The following is a 12,939-nucleotide window of genomic DNA, read 5'->3' on the forward strand; positions in this document are numbered from 1 at the left end:
AGGCTTAACTAGGCTTAGGCTTAGGCTTAGCTAGGCTTAGGCTTAACTAGGCTTAGGCTTAGGCTTAGGTTTAACTAGCCTTAGGCTTAGGCTCAGGCTTAGCTAGGCTTAGGCTTAGGCTTAGGCTTAACTAGGCTTAGGCTTAAGCTTAGGCTTAACTAGGCTTAAGTTTAGGCTTAACTAGGCTTAGGCTTAGGCTTAACTAGGCTTAGGCTTAGGCTTAACTAGGCTTAGGCTCAGGCTTAGCTAGGCTTAGGCTTAGGCTTAACTAGGCTTAGGCTTAGGCTTAGCTAGGCTTAGGCTTAACTAGGCTTAGGCTTATGCTTAGGCTTAACTAGGCTTAGGCTTAAGCTTAGGCTTAACTAGGCTTAAGCTTAGGCTTAACTAGGCTTAGGCTTAGGCTTAACTAGGCTTAGGCTCAGGCTTAGCTAGGCTTGGCTCGGGCTTAGCCAGGCTTAGGCTTAGCTAGGCTTAGGCTTAGGCTCAGGCTTAGCTAGGCTTAGGCTTAGGGTCAGGTTTAGCTAAGCTTAGGCTCAGGCTTAGCTAGGCTTAGGCTTAACTAGGCTTAGGCTTAGGCTCAGGCTTAACTAGGCTTAGGCTTAGGGTCAGGTTTAGCTAGGCTTAGGCTCAGGCTTAGCTAGGCTTAGGTTTGGGCTTAGCTAGGCTTAGGCTTAGGCTTAGGCTTAGGTTTAGGCTTAACTAGGCTTAGGCTCAGGCTTAACTAGGTTTAAGTTTAGGCTTAGGCTTAGGCTTAACTAGGCTTAGGCTCAGGCTTAACTAGGCTTAGGCTTGGGCTCAGGCTTAACTAGGCTCAGGCTTAACTAGGCTTACGCTCAGGCTTAACTAGGCTTAGGCTTAGGCTTAACTAGGCTCAGGCTTAACTAGGCTTAGGCTCAGGCTTAACTAGGTTTAAGTTTAGGCTTAGGCTTAGGCTTAGGCTTAACTAGGCTTAGGCTCAGGCTTAGCTAGGCTTAGGCTTAGGCTTAACTAGGCTTAGGCTCAGGCTTAGCTAGGCTTAGGCTTAACCAGGCTTAGTTTTAGGCTTAACTAGGCTCAGTTTTAGGTTTAACTAGGCTTAGGCTTAGGCTTAACTAGGCTTAGGTTCAGGCTTAACTAGGCTTAGGCTCAGGCTTAACTAGGTTTAAGTTTAGGCTTAGGCTTAGGCTTAGGCTTAACTAGGCTTAGGCTTAGGCTTAACTAGGCTTAGGCTCAGGCTTAGCTAGGCTTAGGCTCAGGCTTAGGCTTAACTAGGCTTAGGCTTAAGCTTAGGCCTAACTAGGCTTAGGCTTAGGCTTAACTAGGCTTAGGCTCAGGCTTAGCTAGGTTTAGGCTTAAGCTTAGGCTTAACTAGGCTTAGGCTCAGGCTTAGCTAGGCTTAGGCTTAAGCTCAGGCTTAACTAGGCTTAGGCTCAGGCTTAGCTAGGCTTAGGCTCGGGCTTAGCTAGGCTTAGGCTTAGGCTTAGGTTTAGGCTTAGGTTTAGGCTTAACTAGGCTTAGGCTTAAGGTTAGGCTTAACTAGGCTTAGGCTCAGGCTTAGCTAGGCTTAGGTTCAGGCTTAACTAGGCTTAGGCTTAGGCTCAGGCTTAACTAGGCTTAGGCTTAGGCTCAGGCTTAGCTAGGCTTAGGCTTAGGCTTAACTAGGCTTAGTTTTAGGCTTAACTAGGCTTAGGCTTAGGCTTAACTAGGCTTAGGCTTAGGCTCAGGCTTGCTTAACTAGGCTTAGTTTTAGGCTTAACTGGGCTTAGGTTTGGGCTTAACTAGGAAAAAAAAAAAAAAAAAGACTCGCCCAGGCTGTGGTATTTTGTGGAAGAGCCATACTCAAGGGGCCAAAGAGTGGCTCGAGAGCCGCCGTTTGCCGACCACTGCCCTAGCCCTTTCCAGAATATGGTCGCTGATGGCTGGGCCCAGGCCCCTTCTTTAGAAGGGTCAGAAGGGATGAAGAAAAGGACTCAAAAGGTCACTTGGTGAAGCCATTCCACCCAGGAGGTCATAAAAAAAAAGTTTACTGTGACTTTTTGTTGGTTTTCTTTGTTTTTATTTTAACGGAATCAGGTAGCAGAAAATAACTATTTGGCAGTAAAAAAATTGGCCTTTGTTCTACCCTCCCTTACCTTCTAATTTACATTCAGACCCTTCTTAACCACCATGGGGATGGCACCCAGGGGCAGACTCTCCTCTTGCTCATCTGGGTAACCCCAGTGCTTGGAGAGCTGCGGGTCAGGGTAGAGATCTAATAAAAATTCATTGAGTGAGTGAACCTGGTCTAGCACTTGACATTGAGTCAGGCTCCCTGGGATTGAATCCGTTGGGCGCCTTTTTTTAGCTATGTAGCCCTAACCTCCAAGTTCTCACTTTAGAAGCAGAAGTGGCAATTCCTGCCTAAGAGAATGAGTGCAGGAATTAAATGAGATAGTTCCATGCCTGGGGCCAGCACACAGCGGAGGCTGGAAGAGTGGCAGTAGCTCACAGCTTCCCACACTGTGTCAGTTGACAGACACTGTCAAGTTAGGGAGAGATACAAGCGTCCCCATTTTGCAGCGGGGGCCCCGGAGACGCAAAGAGGTCTAGCAACTTGTCCCCACGTCACTCGACTCCTACGTGGCTGAGTTTGGACTTGAGCCCAGTTATGTGACTCTGGTGTTCATCTTCTTATTCCTATCAATGTGTGTTCACTGCTTCCCTGCCTTGCAAGTTCCTGGGTGAGGTGCCCACCTGCCATGCTTCCCTGCCCCCCCCTCCTCCCACTCCTCCTGCTGGGGAACCCCAGCGGCTGTTGGAACAGGACGCAGGGAAGGAAGGCCTTGTCTTGCAGCTGCAGATCAGCTGAGTAATTGGCATCCATCTCCTCGGATGGCAGGTGACCCAGGACTTCTGGGGACGAAGGTGGCTGATGCGGGAGCCCGCACAGACCACGCGGAGCAGATGCCAGCGGCCTGTAAACTCATTTGACTTATTTCAGGGAGCAGTCAATTGGATGACAAACCCTTGGCTCCTTGGTGGAGAACACTAATCTGTCTGCTGTCTGTCTGAGTCTTTCTCTCTCAGTCTGCATAACCTGTGCAGCGTTCAATGAGATGTGGATGGAAAGGCTAAAACAGCCAGTCCTCCCCTGGCCCTAGCCGATTTGGCTCAGTGGATAGAGCATCAGCCTGCAAACTGAAGGGTCCCAGGTTCGATTCTGGACAAGGGCATATGCCTGGGTTGCGGGCTCGATCTCCAGTAGTGGGTGTGCAGGAGGCACCCGATCAATGATTGTCTCTGAACACTGGTCTGAACACAGTGGGGGTGGTTGGGTGGGTGGAGGTAGGGAGTCCCTGAAAGTATTGAGCAGAAGAGGGACGTGATCCCAGCTGAGCAGGGTGGGGAGGCCAGCCAGGCAACAGAGTGGAGGCCAGCGGGTGTGTTAGGAAGCTCTGACAACGGCCTGACATTTGTTTTGCAGGAAGCGATGTTCTGCAATGGCTCGTCCAGCGGCTCTGGATCTCCAGTCTGGGTGAGAGCCCGTCTGGCACTGGGTTACCAAGACCTGCTGTGTGTGCATCCCGCGGGAATCTGCATGGAGGCTTAGCCCGGGTCTCTGGGAAGCTGACATTTGAATTGAACAGACGAGGCCTTCCTGTGTAAAACAGCCAGAATCCACCTGGGGGGACAGACTTGTTTCGTACAAAATATTGGCCGGGGGATCCTCCTTATTAGCACGTTCCCCAGCTGATCCTCGCCCACAGCCGAGTCCAGGAATCGCATTCCCTCCTTCCTTGATTGACGTGCTGGTGGGATGGAGTCATCTCTTTTGGAGTGCGGGGTGCTGTGTGTGTGGGCCGGGTAGCAAGCTGCTGTCTTCGGGCCCTGCTCTTAACTCCCATGCTTCCACCGCTTCTCCCCAGAGGCACAGAACTTGGGCAACTTCATTGTCAAGTACGGCTACATCTACCCCCTGCAGGACCCCAAGAACCTCACGCTCAAGCCTGATGGCAGCCTCTACCGATTCCAGGTGAGTCGTGGCCTGGACTCTGGATGTTAACATGGGGGTACTCTTATCTGAAAAGGTGGTTGCTTGGCTTCACATCCTTCCAGATCAGGACTTTGGAAATAAGTGGAGGGCGCTAAGGATGTTTTATCTGTTAAACCACACGGCTGGGGCCTTCCTGGGTCAGAGCCCACTGTCTAAGCGAGGTCTCTTGGTTTCTTTTGCAGACACCGTATTTCTGGCCGACCCAGCAGTGGCCAGCGGAAGATACAGACTATGGTAACTGCTCTCCCCCCAGTGCTTAACGTGCTGCTTGCTTACTTGCTGCATTTTGGTGGCATTTGTCTTGCTGTCATCTTGACCTTATATCAGCACACACCTGTATTGGGAGTGTTACTGCGGGAAGGGAGAGGGTCTGCTGTGTTCTCTCCACCGGGCTGAGCACAGCAGTCCCATGTACAGAGAGACTACACATGTGGTTCTGAGACATGATGATGAGAAATGTCATTGTTTTCTCCCCCAGCCATCTATCTGACCAAGCGAAATATCAAGAAGAAAGGGGTTTTGGAAGAACACGAAAAGGTACAGAGATACTTTCAAGTAAAAGTTATTATACGTGAGTGGAATATAGTATTGAGTTGTTGTTTTTCCCCCCATTTCCCTCATTGCTATATTCATATGTTTCCTCATCCAATCATCCAACCATCCATTCATCCATCCATCATCCATCATCTATCCACCTATCATCCATTCATCCTCCATCTATCCATCATTTGTTCATCATCCATCCATCATTTATCCATTCATCTATCATCCATCCAGCCATTGTCCATACATTCATCCATCCATCCATCCATTCACTCATCCCTCCATTCATCCATCTATCCACCTATCCTCTGTCCTTTATCCACCCATATATTTAGAAGCAGCTTCCTGAAGCAAATTTTTCCCTATGTTGAGCTTCAGTTTCTCATGCTGTAATTTAAGCCTTTGCTGTTCCAAAATGATATGAATTCATATGTACGATAATGCATGTTAGATATTTGGTGAACAGGTTTGAATTTGAGTTTGTATTGGGAAAACAATAGTATAGGCTTTTGTTTTAGGCTTGAGAAATAATTTCTCAAAGAATGCATCCCAGCTCTCTATAGGCTAGATTTCTGGGCAGATGGCAACAATTCTGCTGTATTTTATGCATTACACACATGTTTTCAGAAGAGCCAGCATCATACCAAAGTTAGGTCTTATCTCTGTGGATTTGTGAAGCTCAGTTGTTGAGTATTGAGTTTCCATGTTCCTCAACACACTGTATTCCCTTCTTCCTAATCAGATTAGAGAAACATATATATATATATATATATATATTTATTTATTTATTTTTGTTAAAGGCTTTTTTAGAATTTGGAACTACCCCCTGAATGAGCAGCTTTGCAAAACTGGGTGAAGGCTTGTTGGCATGCCCTCATTGACTTAGGGCTTTCTGCCCACTATATGTGGCATACCGTGTTTCCCTGAAAATAAGACATCCTCCGAAAATAAGACCTACTTATAGGTTTCCTTCTGAGTGAAATATAAGGCATCCCCCCGAAAAGAAGGCTCCCTTTCTAGGCTAAACATGAGAGATTTGGTCCACTGATTCTGAAAGAAATGGAGTCACAAGAAATTCACCAGGAAATTCAGGAATTGGATTGTTACTATATGATGATGTTCCAGAAGATGATGACATGATTGTCATTGAATAAATGAGTAAATTAAAATATATATATATTTTATTGATTTTTTACAGAGAGGAAGGGAGAGAGATAGATAGCTAGAAATGTCAATGAGAGAGAAACATCGACCAGCTGCCTCTTGCACACCCCCCACCGGGGATGTGCCCGCAACCAGTATATATGCTCTTCACTGGAATCAAACCTGGGACCTTTCAGTCCGCAGACCAATGCTCTACCACTGAGCCAAACTGGTTTTGGCTAAATGAGTAAATTCTTGATACTGTAGGATTCACAGTTTGTCTGGTTTGTGTTGACAACTACCGTACTACTGTACGGTATACAGGTAATAAATTTCCTTTATTTTCATTTAACAATAAATGTGTACCGTATTCTTTTTCATGGGAAAATAAGACATCCCCTGAAAATAAGACCTAGCGCATCTTTGGGAGCAAAAATTAACATAAGACACTGTCTTATTTTCGGGGAATCAGGATGTTATGGGCCTCGGTGTTCTCACTGTGTTTTCCTTCCTTAGGAAAACTATGATTTCTTGAACAAAAAAATCAACTACAAGTGGGACTTCGTCATTATGCAGGCCAAAGAGCAGTACAGGTGAGTGAAAGGTCCTGGTTGTCCTCTGTCCTTCCTCCCTCCCTTCCTTGTGTCCTTTTGGTAAAATAACCCTTTATGGGGCATTAAATAACCCAAGCATTGGGCTAGGCATAGGGAATACAGAGACACAGTCTAGTGGGTCAGGCTGATGGTTGTGATGCTGCAGTGGTATGAGAGCCACAGGTAGGAGTTTGCAGAGGAGCTATAGAAATGACATTGAACTTGGAGGCATCCAGGTGAAGGACGGTGATAGTGCATGGAGTGGTGAGGTGGGAGACACTGTGTTCTAGGCAGACAGGACATGCTCAAGCCTGATGGCAGGGGATGGCAGAGGATCTGGAGGCAGGGGATGCCCACTTGACGCAGGTTCTCATAGCAGAAGTGAAGAGCGTGAAGCTTGGAAGTGGCAGAAGTGGGGATGGAGATAAGGGCCATGGGGAAATATTTTAAGCAGGGGAGGTATGTAATCAGACTCACATGTTAGCACCACCCACTGCTGCTCTCATTTGCCTGCTGTTCACATTAGAAATGGAGCTAACATCCTTCTGGAGGGCTCTGTCTCTTTTATTTTATATATATATATATATATATATATATATATATATATATATATATATATATATTATTGACTTCAAAGAGGAAGGAAGAGGGAGAGAGAAATAGAAACATCAGTGATGAGAGAGAATCACTGTTCGGCTGCCTCCTGCACATTTCCCCCCTCCCCTCCACTGGAGACTGAGCCCTCAACCTGGGCATGTGCCCTGACCGGGAATTGAACCATGACCTCCTAGTTCATAGGTTGACACTCAACCACTGAGCCACACTGACTGGGCTGAAGAGCCCTATCTTGTCCACAAGAGCCAGATGTAAATGCTGGGAGGGTGTATCAGTCAGGATGAGGTTAGGCTATTGTAACAAATAATCCCTACATCTCAGGGGCATGAAACCACAGGGCTTACTTTGTGCTAGTGTCCCAGGGCCACTGTTGGTCACCCGGGACCTGTGCTAAGGAGCAGTACTGTCTTGGCTTTGTCTGTGTCCAGAGCAGTGGGGGAGAGGCTGTGAGGATCACAGGTGCTGCATGTCATCTCTGCTCACGATTCATTAGCTAAAGCAGGTCCCATGGTTAAGTCCAATTTCAAGGGAGGATGATGGATGGGGATGTACAATATTTGAGAGAGAGAGAGAGAGAGAGAGAGAGAGAGACGGAGAGAGAAATTGACTTGTTATTCCACCCAAGCATGCATTCATCGGTTGATTCTTGTACGCTCCCTGACCAGGGATTGAACCCCCAACCTTGGCATACTGGGAAAATGCCCTAACCAACTGAGCTAACCAGTTAGGCCACGGGGATGTACAATATGATTGTGTGTAGGTGTAGGAGTCAGGAATATCTGGGGACTGATGCAGTGGCCAGCAAAGTAGATTAAGCCCAGGTGGCCCACCTTCACGCACCTTGCCGGGTCCAGATCCTGGCAGCTCTAGACTGGCTAGCACATGGCGGGGCTGGATGGTGGGGACCCCATTCTCAAGAAGCAGCCTGGAACCAGAGTGGTGGTGGATTAGTCAGGGTTCTCTAAGAAAAGAGAGCCAATTGCGTATAAATACACAGGTTAAGTTCCAAAATCTCTAGTTAGCAAACCCAGGAGAGTGGATAGTGTAAGTGCCCGGATGGTGTGAGTGCCCAGCACGAGCTGGGATGGGGCACAGACATTCTGTCCATAGCAGTCCTTTTTTTTTTTTTTTTTTTAAATCCTCACCTGAGGATCATTGATTTTTTTAGAGAGCATGGAAGAGAGAGAAATATCAATGTGAGAGAAACACATCAATTGGTTGCCTCCTGCACACACCCCAACCAGACCTGGGCCAGGGAGGAACCTGCCACGGAAACACATGCCCTTGACCAGAATCGAACCCGGGACCCTTCGGTCTGCAGGCGGATGCTCTATCCACTGAGCCAAACCAGCTAGGGCCATCGCAGCCTGTTTGATCCACCACTGTACTCCCAGTGCTTGGAACGTGGTGGGAGATTAGTACATGCACGAATGAATAAGTGAATGTGACGCTGTTGCTGAAAAATCACAATATGAAAAAAAAATTCATAATAGGACACACTAAAATCATTCCCCGTTTACTGGCTCCCATGGGTTCCATTTGCTACATCTGTCTTCCAGTAACACCTACGAGGAGAGCAGCAGAGCAAAGCCGGGAGGGACATGGGAGTAAATTAGCGAGCGACTCTGTTTACAAGACTGACCAGCGTGATGGACACCTCCCAGTGCCCCAGGCTCCGGAGGACAGGGGCGGGGGGGGCGGGGAGTGAACCTGGTAGAAAAATCGAGTTAGGTTGGCAAGGGAGGGTAGGAGCGACGGTGTTTGTATTGAATTTCCTCAGGAGGCTGGCGCAGCACCCCACTGGCGCTGCCCTCCCCACCATCTGGGTGTCTGGATGTGGTTGTGTTATTCACAGGACATTAGCTGGCGAATAGATCTGCCGGCTCTGTCTGGCCCGAGGCGTGTGCGTCATCCCAGGTTGCCTGGGAAAACAAGCGTCAGCGAGCGTGAGCGCAGGTTGCCGTGGAAATGGTGCTGAGTGGGGCCCCGGGCTCGGTAATGGACGTGGCCCGGCTCCTGTAGGAGCAAAGCGCGGTATCGTTTCCTCTCCATCGTGGGGGAGGGGGAGACCGGGAGACAAGAGGGAAAGGACAAGCCCGTCGGAATAAGGAGTTGGGCTCAGACAAACCCTGGCTTGGCACACAGTCTTTGAAGTGACAGAGCAGAACTGACAGGCAGGGAGGCGGGGACACGCCCCGAGGCCAGCGATCTCCCCGTCAGGGCCTCTGGCTGCCTGCGAGTCCAGATGTCACGCCTGTCGTTTAGCAAAGCAGGGAAATGAAGAAGGCAGGCGGTCCGATGGCGGCCCAGAGTGCCACCCACGTGGTCCCAGAGGTGAAGGCGGTGGAGTGGATTGGACTCTAAGTTTGCCCCTGGGGGTGACTGCACCCCAGCACCATGATCTCAGGCAGAGCTGGACTCTGGGACCAGAATCCCAGTTCATGCCCTTCCCCTCCCCCAAACTTGCTGATGGTGGGACCCCCGATGGGACATTCAACCTCCCACAAAAAGCTCCCACGAAAAGGTCACTGGGGGGATTAAGTGGTTAGACAAGTGAAAACACTGAGCAGGGCACCGGGCACCCGGTGTTGGTGAGCATTGGTTGTTGCCATTGCCATTACGGCACACGCGGATTAGCCAGGCAGACTGGGCGAGTGCTGTGGCTCCTCAGGCATGGGGCCCGTCACAGAGCAAAAGATACAGAGTCTCCCTGGCCTTCAGCACAGCGTCCAAAAGAAAGAACTCTTACCCTTTGCGACAGCATGGAAGGGCACTGAGGGCAGGATGCTAACTAGACGCTGAGTTAGCATCTGAAGAACAAAAAAGAGAGAAACAGACTCATAGATACAGAGAACAGACTGATGATTGCCAGAGGGGAGAGGGGAAGGGGGATGGGTGAAAAGGGAGAAGGGATTCAGAAGGACAGATTGATGGTAACAGAATAGTCACGGGGATATCAAGTACAGACAGAGAATATAGTCAATAAAACATATATTTAAAATATATTTTATTGATTTTTTACAGAGAGAAAGGGAGAGGGATAAAGAGTTAGAAACATCGATGAGAGAGAAACATTGATCAGCTGCCTCCTGTACACCCCTTATCGGAGATGTGCCCGCAACCAAGATACATGCCCCTGACCAGAACCGAACCTGGGACCTTTCAGTCCGCAGGCCTACGCTCTATCCACTGAGCCAAACCGGTTTCGGCTAGTTAATAATATTGTACTGGGGCCAGGTGGGCACTGGAGATAACAGGGGGGAACACTTTGTAAAGTCTATGGTTGTCCAGCCACCATGCTGTACACTTGAAATGAATACAAAACATATCGTGAGCAAGCTGTAATCAAAAGAAAACTTTAACTACTGATAACCTGAGAAATACACAGAAGGAAAACATGGCTTTTGGCTTTTCAGGACTGGGAAGGAGAGGAATAAAGCAGACAGGTATGCCCTGGACTGCCAGGAGAAGGCGTACTGGCTGGTCCACCGAAGCCCTGTGAGTATTCCTCCCTTGGTTTCACCGTCTCTCCCCGCCCTGCCACCCTCCCCTGCCCTCTCCGCGCCCCCCCCCCCCATGCCTCCCACCCTACCCTGCCCTCTCCACCCCTATGCCTCCCACCCCACCCTGCACTCTCCGCCCCAATGCCTCCCACCCCCACCCTGCACTCACCGCCCCTGATGCCTCGCACCCCACCCTGTACTCTCCCATCCAAGTACCAACCAGGCCAGACTCTGCTTAGCTTCCGAGATCAGACGAGATCGGGCGCGTTCAGGGTGGTATGTCCGTAGACCCACCCTGCACTCTCCGCCCCCCCCCCCCCATGTCTCCCACCCCACCCTGCCCTCTCCGTCCCCGATGTCTCCCACCCCACCCTGCACTCTCCACCTTGATGCCTCCCACCCCCAACCCTGCACTCACCACCCTGATGCCAGCTCAGGACCCTTTGGAGCTGGAACACTAAGGCACGGCAGGGGCTGCCCAGTGTCGAGTTAGCGTGCAGTGCCTTGTGGCTGGAGGAGGAAACACACGCCTGGATGGGCGCTGCTCATGGCCGCTCTGGTGGTGGTTAAACCACGTGAAATTCCTTAAGCCATTAAACCTCGTTAAACTAGAATGAGTTTGTCTTTTAAGGGGACAAGGCCTTTTTTTGGGGCCAGAATACCTTGAAAAGAAGTCTTAAGAAGAAGGAACTAGGACATAGGCTCCAAAGCATGAAAACAAAGTGCTGTGGTGGAGAGCTGGCACTCTGCAGACAGAGCCAACGCCATGGCTCCCCTCCTTCCCCCTCCTGGTCTGCACCCCCCGCCCCCACCCTCAGGCTGGGATGGGAGGAGGCGAGAGGAAGAGTGAGTGCGGAGCCACATCTCTGGCGGTGGGGCTTTAAAGAGCCCAGAGAGACAAGCTGTACATAGTGATGTGACTTGTCACGGCTCACCCCTGGGAAACGGTGGCCTCTTCCGCCACTGTTACCCCCGGGGTTAGCTCTGCTGCTCCGTTCACGCCTGTCAGGCCCATGTGCTGCCATGGACCGTGGTGGGTGGGAGATGGGGAAAGCAGATGGGGGAAAAGTGAAGAGTTCAAACAAACGTTCTTCGTCTTCATCCTTGAGTTCTCTTGCTCACCAGGCAGCCAAATTCTCAGAGCCGGGCAGCAAACTGGGTCAGTCGAGGTGCCAAAGCTCCCGGGTGATTGAGCGCTAGGCCTGTCAGATTTTGGCTGTTTGGCTTGTTTTCTTTCTACACTCAGATACCCCACAGTGGTCCCATCTTGGGGGCATTGGTTCGGATGACTTGCTGCCAAGGTTAAGGAAGGTCCTGGGGTTGATCTCCAAGAAGCTTGCTTGGTGTTGCTTGGCTTCAGCGCCCTCCTCTGGGTAAACCAGTTGACCACTGCCCAACCGGGGGCTGGGTGACGATGGATGACCGGGCCCAGGGCACGGGAGTGCAGGAGTGAGTTCTCTGTCTGAGAAGGGAACCAAGCGTTGTACAGCCTGCCTTCAAACGTCCGTTCCTAAAGGGGGAGCCAAGGGGAGCCTTGGGGAGGATAAGGGCCAATGGCAGATAGGCCACTCCTTTGGCAAGATGCCCTGGTGCCCGGTGGCAGCCGGAACCGAGAGGATCCTGGTCCCTGCAGGGTGGGGATGGCTTCCATTGTACACGTGGGACTCTGTGGAGGGGGGATGCCCATGCTACTGCATCCCTTGCAAAGTGACACAGACTGGCCCCGAACATGACCTTCCCCGGGTCCTGCTCCTCTGCTCTGTCCCTGAACCCCAGAGGCCTATGGGGAACAAAATGGAAATCAGATTATCCAAGTTCTCCCCAGTTCTCTCGGGGTAAGCACTCAGCCTCCGCACCAGGCAAATGGCTGAGTGGCTCCTCACTGGATGACTCAGAGGTACCTAAACCTGACAACGTGTCTCTGTGATGACTGCTTTCACCATCAGCTCACACCTCCACCACCTCCCACATTGCCCCACCGTCTCCACCTCCATCCCCACCATCACCACAGTTGACATGATCGCTGTCATCATCATCATCATCGACCTGAATCAAGGACTTTCATTGTGCTGGACACAGCCCTCCACATCCATCTACAATCACTGCCTTTCGAGTATTTCATTTTCGCAGTCCGGTGTGGGAGGCAGTATTAGTAGCCCCATGCTGCCGATAAGGAAGCTGAGGCTCAGGGATGTTACTGAGCGGCCAGAGGCACACAGCTAGTGGGTATCGGAGTATCGGAACCCACAGACTGCACGGCCTTTCTCTCTTAGGCCCTCTACTCTGGTCTCCCAGGACCACGCCACGTGATGTCTTAGTGCATGCAAGACCCTTTGGCAACCTCCGTGGTGATGAGAGCGTGGCATCGGTCACTGCTGCTCCACCAACCAGGTCGCCAGGGCTCACAGGAGCCTGGTCCCTCTGCGATAGCACCGGGGAGCCAAGTTCAGAACGAGGCTTTGACGCACGTGGAGCAGTTGTAAAAAATCCCTTGGACACAAAACGCTTCACACCCAGTCTCTCTCTTACT

The 12,939-nt window shown here is 50.5% G+C and overlaps 1 protein-coding gene across 3 annotated transcripts in view; it reads left to right on the forward strand.

The window, feature by feature from the left end:
• The window catches only part of RGS9 (regulator of G protein signaling 9), a 53,800-nt gene that overhangs the window by 11,967 nt on the left and 28,894 nt on the right, over window positions 1-12,939 (forward strand). For all 3 annotated transcript variants that reach the window (XM_036451172.2, XM_045586285.1, XM_036451174.2), the window contains exons 3-8: window positions 3,443-3,493; window positions 3,885-3,991; window positions 4,195-4,246; window positions 4,491-4,549; window positions 6,215-6,291; window positions 10,323-10,404. In XM_036451172.2, coding sequence (XP_036307065.1) covers window positions 3,443-3,493; window positions 3,885-3,991; window positions 4,195-4,246; window positions 4,491-4,549; window positions 6,215-6,291; window positions 10,323-10,404 — 428 coding nt within the window. The remainder of the gene's footprint in view (window positions 1-3,442; window positions 3,494-3,884; window positions 3,992-4,194; window positions 4,247-4,490; window positions 4,550-6,214; window positions 6,292-10,322; window positions 10,405-12,939) is intronic.

The sequence above is a fragment of the Pipistrellus kuhlii genome, unplaced genomic scaffold, assembly GCF_014108245.1.
Source record: "Pipistrellus kuhlii isolate mPipKuh1 unplaced genomic scaffold, mPipKuh1.p scaffold_m20_p_22, whole genome shotgun sequence".
In the NCBI taxonomy this organism is placed as follows: Eukaryota; Metazoa; Chordata; class Mammalia; order Chiroptera; family Vespertilionidae; genus Pipistrellus; species Pipistrellus kuhlii.